Below are 18,845 nucleotides of genomic sequence, written 5' to 3'. Positions count from 1 at the left end.
ACAAGCTGTTTTTCAACGTTATTCAACGCCAAGGGATACAATTTTTAATTATGTTGTCAGTTTGTTCTGCGAAGCGATTATTTTGTACTATTTAATTAAAGTACAGCGAATGTAACACCCTGTAGTGCATTCGGGAATGTCTCTCTTTTAAAATATAAAACACCAGCTGAGAACTTCCAAATTGGGACAAACGAAATTGAATCTTCTTGCTTAGACATAACGTCGATTTTTGCTTGGATTTCAATATTTTTTTGCTTCTGGTGTTGATGCAAAAATTTGTCTATTTTACCTCATTATCATCAGCTTTGTTATTTTCACACTGCTGGGCACAGGCCTCTTCTCATACAGAGATGAAATGAGCGTTAATCAGCACGCTAGCTCAAAGCTGATTTTAGCTACAAATTTCTTTAAAAAAAACTGAAAAAAACTAACAAACACGCTTGTCATGTATTGTGATCAGAACTCCGAGCGGGTGCAAAATTTCATCTAAACCGAAGACCGGGAAGTGGGTCAAATTAAGATTCCAAGATTTTCTTACATACACAGTTACAAGTGAAGCTAATATAAGCGTGTTAAAAATTGCTAATATGATAATTACATAGTTCGGATAGTAGTGGATGGGAAAACCAAAGGATAATATAGAAATTAGAGAGATTGCTCTATTGTATTGTTATCTGAATCCTGATAATTATTAGAATTTAATTAATTATCTCTCATATCAATGAATTTCGCAATGACGGATCGATAATGATAATATTAAATCTGATATAGATATGGTATTGTTAAATTAATTTGCCCAGTCTATTAAGTGGAGATGTTGCGGGTAGTGAGTTTGTTCGTTTTCATCGGATTGGCTTTGGCCAAACACGAGATTTATGATGGGTAAGAGAATCTAAGATATTTTAATATAGAATCAAAGGATGTCAGAAATCTATAGTTTAGCAAGCTGATGGTTACCCAAACAAATTAGGAAGAGGTGTCCTCATTTTTTTATTTTGTTCGTGCCCCATTAAAATCTATACAGTGTAGGGGAAATATAAATATAAAAATTAAATAGGTGTACGATTTCTTACGAAATAAAAACTACAGTATTGATTCTAGAATCTACTGATAATTCTTTCGTCTACTAAGTATAATAACATGATGATAATATCAAAAGATGCTTTACCAACACCCAATATTCCCTTTTTTATTAATCTCAACTATTAGTAGCCATAACCATATCAACTAACATAAAATGACCTCTCTTCCAGACACGGGCTATACAAAGTGACAGTGAAGTCCACGGATCAAACTGAGCTGGTCAACTACCTGAGCCATGCCTTAGATCTTGACGTCTGGTCTCATGCACTGCCAGGCCGTGCTGGGCAAGTCTTGGTACCTAAGGAGAAGAAGGCGCAGTTCCAAAATGAACTTAAAGCCGCTGGAGTAGAGTTCATTGTTGAAACTGATAATATTAAGGAGTAAGTTGCGGATTGAATTAAGTATTATGATTAGGTACAGTCAACTTCAGGTCAGTGGTAACAGTTTTATAGGAAAATCGTGCTTATTACTGTTGAGTTGAGGTGCATGACAGTTACCACTGATGTGCAGTCTACTGTACTACCTTGTCCGTTTCAACTTGTATATTTTTTTAACACAGTTGTTAGAATTGAAGTGTTTAAAGTATAGCTAAGAGAAAAACTGACCATGGTCTTTTGATGGTCTGACGGTCTTTTCGTTAATACTTTGTCAAAAAAGACACAATATTTCTGTCTTTAGTTGATGAAGTTATGATCGTGGGATATTTGAATCAGGGCAGGTTTATTAAACAAATCTAACTTACCTCTGCAGTCTGCTGGATTTGGAAGACAGTCTTCTTTCAGCAGCATCAAAGAAGAACAATGGTTCAAGACTAGACTCTCTGCCTTTCGACCAGATCTACACTTATCATCAGGTTGGTATACTCCTATATAATTAAGAAATTCCTATAAAATATTAAGGTTACGAGTAGACCACGGTCTGCTGTGTGAAATCGTTTCTATGAATAGCTAATATTACTCTTCAGATAACTTTGCTGTTCCGATGTTGGCTATCAGTGACTTAATGATAGTCACAATATTATGAAGAAACTACTGCCATTAAATAATTACATTTTAATAGAATGCTGTCCTGCGATTCTATAAAATTCGATCAACAACTCGCATTTCACTTCGATTCGTAATGTCATTTCATACTTTAGGGGAGGTAGGGGAGGGATGGGCACTTTTTCACATTTATTGCATAAAAAATCAGATTTTACAGATAATCAATTTTATTGCCATTTCTTATGTTTGGCTAGATAAAATCAAAGAGCTATCCTAAAAATTACAATCAGTTTCAACATTACGAGATATTTAAACGGTTTAAATAAAACCGTCGACACGTCAAAATTTTGTTTAGTCTGACATGCTTTAGTTGGTACTTACGTAGTGTTTAAAGTTACTTTTTGCTTTTTATAGGGTTTATCGTTTATAACATTTTGTCATAATAATTGCGTACTTTTTTGGGTCGGGGGTTTTTTTAAATTTATAATTTTATTTTATTTCATGGTTTTTTAAAGGGGCTCCTTTTTCCTTCATTTTTCCTTCTTTTTATGATGGGTTCGCTATAATTATGCGATCTCAGCCAAAGGAAGCTGTTTAACAATCCTCATGACAAACTGGCTCTGGGAGAATTGCACAGATTGAGAAACAATAAAGATGGACCTTTGTTGATCCAGGGTTATATACCATTCTAGGGTTTCATCCGCCACATCCCATTTCCAGCATTAGGTTCTCGTCAATTAGAAACATGAAGAAAACTAGTCAAGACAAATTAAAAAAGCCCAAACTCGATGGGTTTACTAAAAGGCAGTTCAGGGTTACGTCTCCTATCTTCGTGTCCTAACAGCAGACCAGCTCAGCGGTTTCAGAAGACATTAGTATTTCAAATTTTAGATCCCACATATGCTTGCAAGTAAACTGAGCGTGTAACATTCCTATCACACCTAACAAACGAGCTGATGACCTTGAAGACCTGAACCGATTTCCACCAAACATAGCTAAGAACACTCCCGAATGACATTCCTTTTAAACAAAAAAAACCGCATTACAATCGGATCATCCGTTTGGGAGCTACGATGCCACATACACACACACACACACAGACACGTCAAACTTATAACACCCCGTCGTTTTTGCGTCGGGGGTTAAAAAGAATGGTTTGCGACGGGAAATTCCTAAAGATTTAATATAACGAGCAATACAAGAGGTATCAAAAGGTCAAAAAATAAAATTAACAGCTGATAAATATGGAGTCCCTAGATCAAGTTGGCAACGGTACCTGAAACAAGATTCTATAAAGGATTTTTAGCGCAGATTTATAACCTCACAAATTTTCACTGAAGAAGAAGAACAAAAATTTACAAATTATACATTACATGGTATGTCCAAGCCTCCCTACCATAGGGAGCATTGGACACTTTTGACTAAGTTTATAAAAAAAAAATCGGTAAAAAAACTTAAGTAAAACGGTTTTATCTTATGTGCACTGAAAACTAGAAAATAAAAAATAGTTACTTACCTGTCAACCTACGTAGGTGGTCCCGGTCATATTAGACTAAAATAAAAACGTGGGGCCCATAAACTATTGCTGTAGTACCTCTTCTAGAGGTATAATAGGTGTGGATTGCATCGACTTACTATAATCATAACTGGAGATTTTGACAATCAATCATTAATAATAGAAAATACACATACCTTTCATTAGTTTTCTCTTTATAACGATCCGAAACCGCAACAAAATATTTAAGTACTTTTACGAGTGTTTGTTCTTGACAACTCACAGAAATGACAGATAGTCTATGGATGAACACCGTTACCAGTCGGTAACGTAAACTACCCAATAAAAAAAAAAAAAACTATGATCAAATCAGAATAAAAGGACCCCCCTTTTATTCTGATTTGATCATGTCTCCCAACTGCCCATCTCTCCCCTACCTCCCCTATAGATAGACAGATTTTGGCAGATCTGTCAAAATCTCGAGTTTAATTTAGTTCAACTTGTCAACACGTTCGATAGTGTAGCGCTAGTGTAGTTTGACAATGTCAATCACGAAACTTTAAGGTAGAATTCCGTGGGTCACGATTGTCGCAGCCGCGCGCGACAAAAGTCAACCTATGAAAATGTATGGCACCGCTGCCGAGGGCCGCGACAGTCGCGCGCGGACGACGAATTTCGTGAGCCGCTCGCGGCCGTACGCTTCTCAACATGGTCTAGCGCTTAATAACATCTATAGAATTTTAGTAAAACCAGAATTAAATTGTTGACAATGCCGCGAGCAGCTTACGAAATTCGTCGGCCGCGCGCGACTGTCACGGGCCTCGGCAACGGTGCCATACATTTTCATAGGTTGACTATTGTCGCGTCCACGGAATTCTACCTTTAGATCGAAGTCGAAGTGAGAGTGATGTCGAAGTGAGTTGTGATATTTTATAGAATCGACATGCTGGATGTGGTTCGCTCATTCATCGCTGTTTCTTTGGTCCAGAAGTAATCAATGAATGTTTGTAATATATTTTTGTAGGTCGATACTTTCCTAGACATGTTGGCTGAAGCATACCCAGAGACGGTGACGCTGGTGAACGCTGGCAAGAGTTTCGAAGGCAGAGACATCAAGTACATCAAGATTTCTACCAGTAACTTCGAGGTAAAAAAAAAACAAAATTATTTTTCACTGAATGTTTTTCATACCCAAATCAAGACCTGAAAATACCATTCTCATTGTTTAATATCAGAAAAGAATCCCTACTAATATTATAAATGCGAAAGTAACTCTGTCTGTCTGTCTGTTACGCTTTCACGTCTAAACCACTGAACTGATTTTAATAAATTTGGTACAGAGATAGAATTGACCTTGAAAAGGACCATAGGATTTTTTATCCCAGACTTTTGAAGAGTTCTCTTGGAAATGCGGTATAACCGAACTCGACGCGGGTGAAGCCGCGGGCGTAAGCTAGTATGTAAATAATTATATCAATATCAGTCTAGCCTTTTCATGTCTATGTTGGTGGAGTATCAGTGGAGTGACTGCCTATCTGACCTCAACTCAACCTGGGCATAATTACTGTTACAGCCTTTTTATCGTCCCACTGCTGGGCACAGACCTCCTCTCACACGGAGAAGGATTGAGCATTAATCACCACGCTTGCTCAATGCGGGTTGCTTATTTCAGACTATATAGTCCAGGTTTCCTCGAGATGTTTTCCTTCATCTTTATATCAGCCATGGGCATAATTAAGTAAATATTAATCAAAATCCTAAGTTATTTTCACAATCAGTAGTCCACATTTAATTACTGCCCATATCATCAGTTTATCACGCCTACGTTAAAGATTAAAGTAATTGGTTTCCATCATTACGTGGATGTCGCAAAATACTTCATTATCTTATACGAGCAGATTAATTTTGTTATTAGAGTAGGATTTAGACTGATAAATAACAATTAATTAATTGGTGTCATTGTGAGGCATATTGAGACTGGTAACTCACTAATATTAAAATAAGTACATAGGGGGAGTACATAAGGGGAGTATATAAGGAAATACATAAGGGGAGTATATAAGGTGAGTATATAAGGGGAGTACATAAGGAAGAACATAAGGGGAGTACATAACGGGTGTATATAAGGAGAGTACATAAGGAAGTACATAAGGGGAGTATATAAGGAAGAACATAAGGGGAGTACATAACGGGTGTATATAAGGTGAGTACATAAGGAAATACATAAGGGGAGTATACAAGCTGTTGATTTGCATTCGTGCCATATTCAAGGACGTAATTATGCTACTGATTCTCGACCCAAATCAACAAAAAAATTGGTACGTAATATTTTTTTTTTCGGAATTCCGTCAATGTCATCTAGCCGTATTTAAACTTCGCGCGTGTGTTACTGGCCTTAAAACCGTGCTGCGCCCTCACACAAACGCAAACACAAAGCATACGCAACGATTATTCATAAATTTCATTCATAAAATTGGATTATTTCTGAAATACTACGACATTACAATGACAAAAAAAGCAGTGCATATTAGCTATTTCCCGTCTACTGTAATTCCAATCGATTATTAACGTATTGTATGTCCTCCTCCTGAAGTATGGCACAAATGCAAATCAACACCTTGTATAAGAGGAGCAAATAAGGTGAGTACATAAGGAAGTACATAAGGAAGTACATAATGGGAGTACATAAGGAAGTACATAAGGGAAGTATATAAGGTGAGTACATAAGGAAGTACATAAGGGGAGTATATAAGGAAATACATAAGGGGAGTATATAAGGTGAGTATATAAGGGGAGTACATAAGGAAGAACATAAGGGGAGTACATAACGGGTGTATATAAGGAGAGTACATAAGGAAGAACATAAGGGGAGTATATAAGGGGAGCACATAAGGTGAGTACATAAGGGGAGTACATAACGAAGACCATAAGGGGAGTATATAAGGGGTGTATATAAGGTGAGTACATAAAGAAGTACATAAGGGGAGTATATAAGGAAGAACATAAGGGGAGTACATAACGGGTGTATATAAGGTGAGTACATAAGGAAATACATAAGGGGAGTATATAAGGTGAGTACATAAGGAAGTACATAATGGGAGTATATAAGGGGAGTACATAAGGGGAGTACATAACGGGTGGTGTGACTTGAACGGCGCTTCGTTGACCGTAAGCCCTAGACCATTAGGGTTTTTTACAGATCTATCCAGGTTGTAAGGCTGGACGAGATTTTCTGTGAGAGGTTTATGGAAAGCTGCACACAGGACCGATGGGAAATAGGAATCAGTAGGTACTTACAAAGTTCCGCCGGTTGCTGCAACTTGATCCACTCACGCTACTGCACAGATCACTTGTACACATGTAATTTATGGTTTGATGGGCGCCCAGTAACTCCCTGCAGGGGCTTTTGATTAGTTTAAGAAGTTTATAGAAGTTTAGACAGTTTTTGATTTTAATTTGCGGCGCGTTATGGCGGCCGGCGTCGTATTTTTTGGCACTCGCGCGAAAGTTTTTTGCATTGACGGTGGCGCCACGTCTCGCTTGGTGAGTGGCAGTTTTTGGAACTAGGAGAGGGAAATGAAAGGAATAAGGAATGCATGCAAGCTCAAACATTCCCCCCCACTTGAAATCAGTCCAGGGATTTCACAAAATAAGAGTCGAAAAGACTAAAAGATGTGTGTTATGTGTGCTTGAGTTCAAATCGTGCTGAATTACCTAGTAAGTTACGTGATTACGATTCTAAGTTTATAATTTTAAGTTAAAAGTAAGTTGATTATAAGCTACATTAACAATAATTATGGTTAAAAAAAATACAATGGAAAGGTTAAAGTTTAGTTAGAAGTAGGCAAAGGGCAAATCTTGACTACAGGCCGTCGAAGTAGTCCTTTGGCCGTACGTAGCGTGACGACACGCACTACACCATCAGAGCCTGGATGAAGCTCGACAACACGACCGAAACGCCACTCCAACGGGGGAAGATTTTGTTCCACAATTGTAACTATATCACCCACTTGCACATTGACTTGGTCTTTGAACCATTTGCATCTCTGCTGCAGTGTATGAAGGTAATCTCTTTGCCAAATTTTCCAAAAACTCTGTGTCATTTTCTGCAACAATTGCCATCGCTCTTTAGGCGGTAAATACGTATCCGTAAGCGGGATCTCCGGTAATGATACCAAAGGACCACCAGTGATGAAATGACCCGGTGTCAAGACATCTACCTCAGTGGGATCGCTAGACAAAGCGCATAACGGCCGAGAGTTAAGGACGGCTTCTACTTTATTCAGCACAGTCAACATCTCTTCGAACGTTAGCACTTGTAAGCCAACAACTCGTTTAAGGTGGTACTTCATCGACTTAACACCACTTTCAAAAATACCGCCAAAGTGGCTAGCAGTTGGTGGATTATGTTGCCACACGATATTACGCTTTGTACACTCAGTATTAAGTTCTGACTCCTGAGTGGAAAGAAACTGGTGGACCTCGCTTAAGTAGCGCTTGGCCCCGACAAAATTTGTACCACAATCAGAGATAATAAGTTGACAAAGACCACGGCGTGATACGAATCTGTCCAAAGCTGCGATAAATGCACTTGTCGACAAGTCTGTAACTAGCTCAAGATGGATCGCTTTTACTGCGAGACATACCATGACACAGACGTACACCTTGTAAACAGGCGCCTTACGCCTTTTACTCTCTTTCACGATGAAGGGTCCTGCGAAATCTATCCCTATCTTTGAAAAACATCGTGAAGGTTGTACTCGGGGTGCCGGTAGATTTCCCATTATAGGTGAAACTGATGTGGGATTTACTTTGAAGCACGTTACACACTTGGAAAGTCGCGATCGTATTAAATTGCGAATACCCAAAATCCAGAATCTACGACTTATCATAGACTGCAACATTCTAGGTCCACAATGAAGGTGAAGTTTATGAAAATAGTCAACTATAAGTGCAGACAGTCGTGAATTCTTTGGTAACAACAAAGGGTAAATTTCAGAGAGAGGAAGTTTTGAATTTACTAAACGCCCCCCCACTCGCAAGAGTCCTCGGTGATCGAGAAAGGGATTAAGTTTTTGAATAGGACGTGAACAAGTCCTTTCACATTTTACTGACTCTATCTCAGTAGCAAAGTGTTCCGTCTGCTCATGTTGAACAAGCAGGGATAATGAATTTTCTAATTCCTCCACAGTCAAGGTTTTACGATTGAAAGTAAGTTTTCTCAAGACTTTACTAAATCGCAACAACCAAGCTAATGCTCTTTGGACACGTGAAAATGAAGAATAATGACTTAATAATTTTTTAATCGGATCCTCATATAAAGGCACTAAGTCCGCGGAATGAGTTATCACAGGCAAGCTCTTCACCTCAGGCACACCTCCAGGTGGCACGTATACGTCCTGTGAAACTGGCCATACTGAAGTCTCTAGAGAAAGCCAAGATGGACCTGACCACCAGGTATCAGAAGCGATCAGCTGTGAACATGACAACCCACGACTGCTATGATCAGCTGGATTATCGGAGGTCGATACGTGATACCAATTTTGAATCTGTACGAGATCGGTAATTTTAACTACACGATGCGAAACAAAGGTCTTTAATTTATAAGGTTCAGTATTAAGCCAAGATAAAACTGTACTACTATCAGTGAAGGCAATCACTCGAGAGAGCTTCAGGTGTGGATTTAACAAGTCAGCCATGTGTTTCAAGACCCGAGCTAGAAGTACTGCACCAAGAAGTTCGAGGCGATTAATCGTAACTGGTTTTATGGGAGCTACTCTCGACTTCGCGATTAATAATTTAACTGAAATTTTACCTCTACAGACAGATCTTAAATAAATACAACAACCGTAACCTTTGGATGAACCATCACAAAAACCAACGAGCTGGCATTCTACTACGTCTGAGGGCAGAATATGACGAGGAATTTGTACTTGTTTAAGGTAACTGAGCTCAGAGACAAACTCAGTCCATTGATGAGCAATACTGTCTGGCACAGGATCGTCCCAATTTAATTGAAGTTTCCACAGGGCTTGAAGAATCAATTTAGCTTTAAGCACCATGGGAGTTAACCAACCCAATGGGTCATAAATGCGAGCAACATTAGAAAGAATGGAACGCTTTGTAAATTTTGGAGTGAATTCAGATTGAGAATAAGTAAAAAGATCTAGATTCGGGTCCCATTGCAGACCTAATATTTTTAAAGTTTGTATGTTTTGATCGTCACAAAATGATTTTGGAACTTGACAATGTTCAGAAGGAAGTTGTGCAAGGAACTCAGGTGAGTTACTACTCCATTTACGTAGTTCGAATTTACCACAATTCAGCAAATTAATAATTCCGTCTTTCAGATTTAAGGCAGCTTCAACTGAAGGAGCGCCAGCGGTGACGTCATCCATGAACGTGTCATGACGCAGAATGGAAGCAGCTTCCGGCCATGATGCACCGTGATCGTTTGCTAGCTGGTGTAGCGTACGGATGGCTAAAAATGGTGAACTGCTCACGCCGTAGGTCACAGTCTTAAGTTCATATTCACGGACTTCTTCACAAGTTGAGCTACGCCACAGGATATGTTGATACTTGCGGTCCTCAGGACGAAGTTCAATATTTCTATACATTTTGGAAACGTCGGCTGTGAAGACTACTTTGTGTAAACGAAATTTTGTAATAATATCAACGATATCGTTTTGAAGTTTTGGACCTGTGTAGACAATATCGTTAAGAGACATGCCGCTAGATGTCTTCGCGCTGGCGTCAAAAACTACACGCAGTCTCGTTGACGTGCTGTCAGGTCTGATGACGCAGTGATGCGGAATCAAATATCTAAAATCTGTATCAGAAGGTTCAACTTGATGCATGTGATGTAAGTCTTGATACTCTTGCATGAATTCTCCATAATCGTGTTTCAGGTCTTCGTGATGAAGGAACCGTTTCTCCAAATTATGAAGTCTGGATAAGGCCGTGCGATGAGAGTCTCCTAACTGCTCATGTTCTTCCTTGAGTAGCATAGGTACTACATATCTTCCATCTTCGTTGCGTCGAACGAGGTCTGTGTACATCTGTTCACATTTTTCATTTTCCGGGTTGACAATCTTTTGCTTAGGCGGCTCTTCTACCTCCCAGAATCGCTTGACCACATTGTCTAAGGCAGCTGTGGAAGCCAAAAGTGTTGACGTTTCAGCTGGAGGCGAACACTCAGCGTCGAGCCTGCCCGTGATAACCCAGCCGAATACACTATGTAGGGCTACCGGTAGACCCGGGCCTACTTCAAGTCGTTGACCATTATAAATGCTATGGAAAATATCTGCGCCTAACAAAAGATCAATGTCACCGGGTTTATCAAAGTCACTGTCAGCTAGAACCAAGTGCTTGAGGTTAGCTTTGACAAAAGAAGGTATTTCTACTGAAGGCATTTTATGTGTGAGAGCTTCCATGACAACAGCTCGTACCGTAAAAGTTGGTTGATCTGAGTGTAATGGTTGAATCTTAAATGATGTTTCACCTTTGACTTCAAGCACTGGATTCTGTCCTATTCCAACAACAGAATAATCACAACTACGTAAGGGTAAACCTAATCGAAGTGCGCAGGCAGTTGTTAAGAAACAACTCTGTGCACCGCTATCAATAAGTGCTCGAAGATGTGTAACACCACAAGGACCATACGCCCTAACCACACATGTTCCTAATAACACTAATGAGCGATGTTGCTGCAAGTTGCAACTTGTATTCATAGAATTAAGAGTAACTACTGGGTCAGCAGAAGAAGCTGGAACCGCTGGAGTAGCACAAGAAGTCACAGGACACGCTGACGTGGGGCCCTGGTCGCGATGAAGTAGCGTGTGATGACGCGCGTTGCATTTGGTACAGCAAGCTTTGGACAGACACATATCAGCCGCATGATTGGGCTTTAAGCAATTGAAACATAAGCGCTTTGATTTGGCTAAAGATTCACGTTCATTTACATTTTTTGAATTAAACACCGGACACTTATAAATAGTGTGGTGAAAATATCCACAGCATGCACACCCAAATTTTTTATCTGACACTGAGTATGCATGAACATCAGAATTATTTAAATTCTTATTTTGCATGAAATTGTTGTCAATAAAATGCGACCCTGTATTAGAGTTCGACCCTGTATTCAAATTACATTGATTTAAAATTGACTCAAGATTCACATTTGATGTATTATTAAAGTTAGAACTCGCGCCTGAGTGCGGCCCTGCATCTGAGTACGGCCCTGTGCACTCATCGAACGACATCGATGCCGCGTTATCGTTAAAATGCGCGGGAAATGATGATAACTTTGACTTCGTAAAATTATTGTTATTTCTACGTGCCATCGGTGGCAAACTATTGCTCGAATTACATTTATAAGGCTCACTAGCTTCTAATATTTTTAGATAACTTTGTAGGAATGTTAATAATTCGATAAAAGTAGGTATCTGACTTTTGTTTTGACTTTCGAATCGCTTTCGTGTATCAGAGTCTAATATGCGAGAAGATAAATAAAACAAAATAAATTCACCAAGGTTTTCGATTTTAATGGATTTCAAAGCGTTTACGGATTCCTGTAATAAACTAGTGATCTTACGTAAATCGTTAAGATTACTAGATTTTAATGTAGGATGACTACAGATTTTTTCCAAATAATTTACTGCTAAGATTCGCTTATTTTGATACCGATCTATTAGCGCATCGAAAACAATTTGATAATTGTCTGATGTGACCGGAATGCCCTTGGCGATTGATAACGCGGAACCCGTGAGGCAAGAAAGTAAATAATGAAACTTTTCGATATTAGAAATGTTTTCGTTATTGTGCACGAGAGATGCAAATGTGTCATAGAATGTTTGCCAATATTCTATATTTCCGTCAAATTTAATAAGTTCGATTTTAGGTAAACGTGGTTGCGCGAATGGTTTTCGGTTTCCGGTTGCCTCCGATGAGATGGCGTCGCGGAACGGCAATGCGGCTTCACTTTTATCACACTGTAGGTAGATTTCTGCGACTTCGTTGACTGCGTAGTACATGTCGTCAAAGGCATCAACCGTTTTCATGTTTATACTGTCTTGAGGATTCAAAGCTAGTTTTAACGAGTTTATTTCGTTCGTGAAATTTATGTATTCATGACGCAAGTCGTCAATACGTCTATACCTACTCTTAAATGAGCCTAACTTGGACTTATCGGATGTTAGTTGACGAGATAAATCGAATAAAATTTGAATCTCACGAAATACGTACTCACGTTGAGTGACGAGAAGTTTGAGTTTAGTTTCTTTGCTATCCATTTTGTATTGTTTAGAATTCAATGACTAAAAATGGACAACTTAGTACTTTAACGTAATAATTGAGTCGTAGGTTACACGATTTGAACCAAGCACACTCAACAATTAGGTATATTATGCGGCTCAGAAGGATCACTAAAAATGGTGTGACTTGAACGGCGCTTCGTTGACCGTAAGCCCTAGACCATTAGGGTTTTTTACAGATCTATCCAGGTTGTAAGGCTGGACGAGATTTTCTGTGAGAGGTTTATGGAAAGCTGCACACAGGACCGATGGGAAATAGGAATCAGTAGGTACTTACAAAGTTCCGCCGGTTGCTGCAACTTGATCCACTCACGCTACTGCACAGATCACTTGTACACATGTAATTTATGGTTTGATGGGCGCCCAGTAACTCCCTGCAGGGGCTTTTGATTAGTTTAAGAAGTTTATAGAAGTTTAGACAGTTTTTGATTTTAATTTGCGGCGCGTTATGGCGGCCGGCGTCGTATTTTTTGGCACTCGCGCGAAAGTTTTTTGCATTGACGGTGGCGCCACGTCTCGCTTGGTGAGTGGCAGTTTTTGGAACTAGGAGAGGGAAATGAAAGGAATAAGGAATGCATGCAAGCTCAAACAACGGGTGTATATAAGGTGAGTACATTAGGGGAGTACATAAGGAAGTACATAGGGGGAGTACATAAGGGGAGTATATAAGGAAATACATAAGGGGAGTATATAAGGTGAGTATATCAGGGGAGTACATAAGGAAGAACATAAGGGGAGTACATAACGGGTGTATATAAGGAGAGTACATAAGGAAGAACATAAGGGGAGTATATAAGGGGTGTATATAAGGTGAGTACATAAGGAAGTACATAAGGGGAGTACACAAGAGGGGTATATGTATAAGGTGACTACATAAAGAAGTACATAAGGGGAGTATATAAGGTGAGCACATAAGGAAGTACATAAGGGGAATATATAAGGGGAGCACATAAGGGGAGTACATAAGGAATTTATACGTCGTACGACGTAGTCGTAGTAACTAAGACACAAAATTACCAAATCTGACAAATTATCAAGTTCATCCTTAGACGTACTCAATATCTCAATTAAAAGATTTCGTAAACTTTTATAAAATCTTGAACATGTGGTGTTTGCTTGTAATTGGTTATGCATTTAGCTTGTAACTTTTTTGCATGTATCGATTTTTCCTATACATCTATACATATAAAAATGAAACCCGCTCTCCGTTGTCACGACATAACATGAAAACGGCTTGACCGATTTGGCTGAAAATTAGAGGGGAGGTAACTTAGACCCGGGAGAAGGTTTTAGGATAGTTTTTCACCATCCGGCTACGGGACGCGGGTGAAACCGCGGGCGAAAGCTAGTTATGCAATAACTGTTCAGTTGGCATCCCAAATGAATAAATAAATGTAAGTTTTAATGATCAACCATTTTCTTCACCTTTCAGGACACCAACAAACCCATAGTCTTCATGGAATCTTTACTGCACGCTCGTGAATGGATCACCCTTCCTGCTACTCTTTATGCCATCCATAAGCTGGTGATTGATGTAACGGAACAGGACCTCGTGAGGGACATCGACTGGATTATCCTGCCGATCGCCAACCCTGATGGATATGTTCATACTCATGGAGAGGTGAGGAAAGTCTGAGGAATGATGAACAGGATACCAAGGTCTCATGTTCTGCTAAGCGATGGTTGTTGCCAGGGCTCAGAAACATAAAGAGATTCTGCAGGAATATGAATAGGTTTCTATCACAACGTAATAAGTCTGACAAACCATACACATAGGTAGGCATTTGATGATATTTAATTTGCGAAAAAACTATCTGACGCAGCTAAAGTTTTGAAGTAAATAGACCGAAAAGTATAACTTAATTAAGCGGTCTTCTTATGAGTACAATGAAACTATACTTCGGCCGTTCAGAGAATGCGTTCCTGACACCTATCAGTTAGTCACGACTAGTGATGGGCACAACATAACACTGAGTTCGTTACCGTTCCTTCAAAATGAACCGCCGCATTATTTTAAGATTATTTTCGTTTTAAATTGGCGGAATCATTTGTTTTATATTTTAGTTATTTAAGTGGAAACCAAAAAAAGGTAATATTCATATAATAAAATTGTTTTATTTATTCTTTGTTACAAGTACATTGAATTGAATGTGCGAACAGAATATTAATCAGACTCCGATTTGCTTGAGGAGGTGGTGTCTTCATCATCATCTTCGCCTACATGTATAATTATATTATTATCAATAACAGAATCAATCCTGATATCTCGGTCTAACAAAAGCCGGGTAATCAAATAAAAACAGATCGAAAACACTTGAAAAACGTGGTCTATGCGCACGAAACGACAACGGACGACTGTTTTAGCGTCACAAAATGGCGGCCCATAACGCCATTTGGGGTTACCATTTTTAATCTAAGTATAAAAATGCGGTTTGGTCATAGTTTTATTTTTATATTTCATAAAAGTTATAATTAAGCCTTATAGTCCATTATTTTCCAATTCTTAAAAAGAAAATCAAAACGTATTATTTTATATTATAACTGTATAAGAACAGATTACGATACTTGCCTGTTATTTTTAGCACAGCACTACAAAATATAAACCGCTGACATAACCTTGTAATAGCGCAGTATAGATTTAGAAAAATATTGTTTACCAAGTTATTTGACACTCAGTTTGGCACAAAATTATAACATTCATTGATTATTGATATAATAATGTTGTTTTAATGCTCCTCAATGGTTAAAACGGTAAACAACCAGCAAAAATATTTTTATCGTAACTGCAACGCCATTGCAAAGTTACGTCGTCAGTTCAATCGCGACGTGTCAGGAACGCATTCTCTGAATGGCCGAACTATAATACTCATTTTTTTAACAAATGAACATCTTGTCATTTACCAATTTGGTACTCAACATTTATTTTCAAATTTCTGTTAATATTATATTTTCAAAACAGCTACAACACTGATAATTGTTAGAACCGATATGTGGCGGTCGCCGATATGAAAAATTGGACCTCAAATTGTATTTACAAAATAAAATGACGCCTGAAACTCACACGTCACGATATTAAATTATAGGCCAATTAAATAACCGCGACCGCTGCTTCCAAAATATCCGGGAAAAAAAGCGGGATCAATTATGGGGTTTATTTTTTAGGGCTTTGAATAAAATGGGATTTGGGCAAAGGTATACTGTGTAATTGGACTAGCCTCTTCATTTTTATAATTCTTCAACTATCATTTGTAGGAGTGGATATCAAATCTCATACAACTTACCCCTTTTTTTAATGCGCTATTTTGCACGCAATTAAACGAATTTCCTCTGTTTCTATAGGTATTCAATACCTTCTTAGATTTTAATTTCACTAAATCATATTCTAGAATTGACTTTTTAAAATCTTTCCAGTTCCGTCTCTGGCGCAAGAACCGCAGCACCAACTACGGACCCCTCTGCGTCGGAGTAGACTTGAACAGAAACTTCGACATCCACTGGTCCCAAGCTTCCAGCAGCATCGTTTGCAGTGACACCTTCCACGGAGCCTCCCCCTTCTCCGAACCCGAAACTGCCATCATCAAGTCCATCTTCGACCAGTACGGAGACAGGATCGAACTTTTCCTAGACATCCATAGCTTTGGCAGCATGATTCTGTATGGATATGGCAATGGAGTTTTGCCTCCGAATGGTCTGCTTGTCCATTTGGTGGGAGTCCAAATGGCTCAGGCCATTGACGCTGTTAAGATGAGCTGGAATAATGACTATATTGTTGGTAATGTTGCTTTAGTTTTGTACCAGGCATCAGGTAGTGCTGGGGACTACGCCCAAAGTGTAGGGGTCCCTTATTCCTATACTTATGAGTTGCCTGGACATAGATTCGGTATTGGTGGTTTCGGATTCTTTGTAGACCCTGCGTTCATTGAACAGGCTGGCTTTGAGACCTTTGAAGGTATTAAAACTGGTGCCAGATATGTTCGCGATAATTTCAGGAAGAGGACTGTTTAAATGGATTATTGATGGCAATTTATTTTAAAATGTATTCTTCTTTTGTACATATTGTATTTATTTTAAAAAGAACTTTATAAATCTGTGCTGTTTTATTTTCCTCTTACTCTGTATCCTTTTACGATGCAAATACAGTAAGTAAATAAAAATGTCTTTTATTTTTTTCTTTTACAAATAAAATTCAAAGAAAATAATTGTTAATTTCCACTTACTATTATCAGTTTCAACAAATGCACAACTATATAGTCAAATGACTAATTTCACAAATGCGAAGTTAATGGGCCCGATTTACGATTTACGATTTGAAGTATTCATTATACTATATTTCTCATCTATAAATACTTAATACACCCAAAATATTGTCCACGAAGACCTACAATTTCACTCCACGACTCAATCTAAAATGAATTCTAGTCCATTGTTTAACAGATCAATTTCCCTTGCAAGGCAAACAAAAGACAGTCATTGTGTACATCGTCTGATGCATTGACCGCAATAGATTGTAAGTGCAGTTTGTTAGAACCATCAATTTTATAGACGACATACTGTATGTAGTGTAAGTATGAAGTGAAGAGTTCCTTGTGAAATCTTTAAGGTTTTATTTATAAACTAGACTTAATTCGCGTGGGATAGTAACTTTGGGCAGTAGTATGCTAACGTTTTATCGTATTTCATTCGGTATTGCATAGGAAGTTTATAAGGTTGTATGTATCTTTCGTGTAAAAATTACTTAATATATTTTAGTGAAACTTGGCAGGCATAAAGTACATGAATTGAATATAGTCTACTTTCATGTACATTGTATAAAAGTCCCTAATAAAAATAAAGAGAAAATAAATATAGCCTACTTTATACTTGGGCCCACAAAGTGAAACCGTTGGCGGAAGTTAGTACTCTATATTACTGCTAACTTTATCAAAAGCGATTCAGTACTTTTTGCGTGAAAGAGTACCTACCAATTATACCTACATACATTCTTGAAGACTCTCATTTTTAATATAAGTAGGAAGTAGTATAATAAAAGGAACAATCGATACCTAACCCAGGTTTTTACGAATCTACGAACTAATATAATTTTAATAGTACATTTAACGCAGTAATGAAACACCACCCTCGGCGTACGCATAAAATTAATAATAAAACGAAAGGAAAAACCTTACTTTAATTAAAAGGTGTGAACCGTAAATAAATTAATTAACGAAAATATAGATGGAAAGTTGCGTATGAAAATTAATAAGTAGCTTGTAACTTTCATATTTTGGCCAATTCATACAATGTTATGAAAAAGGCATAAGAAAACTGTATGTACAAAAGATTTAAGTGGTTATTTCTGCTACTATAAGAAGAAGTAAGTAAACAGCCTTCCACCCGTGGTTTCACCCGCGTCTTAAGGGAACTACCCCGTCCCGGACAGGGATGAAAAGTACCTAGGTTATATATACGGTATTCTGATATATTACTATAAACTGGGTATAATGTAGGCAAAATCCACCCAGTAGTTTTTGCTGGAAAGAGGAACAAACATTATACATACAAACTTTTCCGTTGATAAAATTAGTAGGATAGGATTATCCACTCATGTGACCCTTACAGATCTCTTAAGTCCAAGGTTTTAAGTAGGTCACTATATATATGTAAAACATACTTGTCTCTATTAGGTATAAGTTACTGGACCAAGCATGCACACTCCTTTACGTACACAAGCGTAAAGAAAACGTATAAGACGGGGACTTCCAGTTATGCTATTTCGAAAAGCTAAGAGCCCCACCACAAGATTTTTGACATCACTTGTCTCGGTATAAAAGAACTTCACATTACAGGAAACTTATGTAAGAGTAGGTATCCGCACACTGTAGACTGTCGACCCGATATAAGGCAATTTTTTTTTGAAAGAAAATCTTGATTCCAACCAATGCTCTCAGTCGGTCTGATACCAGACAAATACCTGATCATTGTTGCGTGTGTACT

General features: G+C 38.3%; 1 protein-coding gene across 1 annotated transcript; it reads left to right on the top strand.

Annotated features, from left to right (window-relative positions):
- The first annotated feature begins 740 nt into the window (after positions 1–740).
- Positions 741–16,960, top strand: LOC124635574 (carboxypeptidase B-like). Its single transcript, XM_047171498.1, has 6 exons — positions 741–882; positions 1,254–1,463; positions 1,834–1,936; positions 4,586–4,708; positions 14,305–14,493; positions 16,284–16,960. The coding sequence occupies exons 1-6, from the start codon at positions 815–817 to the stop codon at positions 16,875–16,877; spliced, it is 1,287 nt and encodes a 428-aa protein (XP_047027454.1). The 5' UTR covers positions 741–814; the 3' UTR covers positions 16,878–16,960.
- The last annotated feature ends 1,885 nt before the right edge of the window (positions 16,961–18,845 follow it).

The sequence above is a fragment of the Helicoverpa zea genome, chromosome 13 (assembly GCF_022581195.2).
Source record: "Helicoverpa zea isolate HzStark_Cry1AcR chromosome 13, ilHelZeax1.1, whole genome shotgun sequence".
Taxonomy (NCBI): Eukaryota; Metazoa; Arthropoda; class Insecta; order Lepidoptera; family Noctuidae; genus Helicoverpa; species Helicoverpa zea.
The sequence above is the reverse complement of the archived record's forward strand: the minus strand, read 5'-3'. Positions and strand labels throughout refer to the sequence as shown.

Bases quoted from the DNA above. Each gene is read 5' to 3' on its own strand.
- LOC124635574 (XM_047171498.1), top strand. From the start codon at position 815: ATGTTGCGGGTAGTGAGTTTGTTCGTTTTCATCGGATTGGCTTTGGCC. The intron at 883-1,253 runs GTAAGAGAATCT...CCTCTCTTCCAG, and splicing joins AAACACGAGATTTATGATGG to ACACGGGCTATACAAAGTGA. The intron at 14,494-16,283 runs GTGAGGAAAGTC...AAATCTTTCCAG, and splicing joins ATGTTCATACTCATGGAGAG to TTCCGTCTCTGGCGCAAGAA.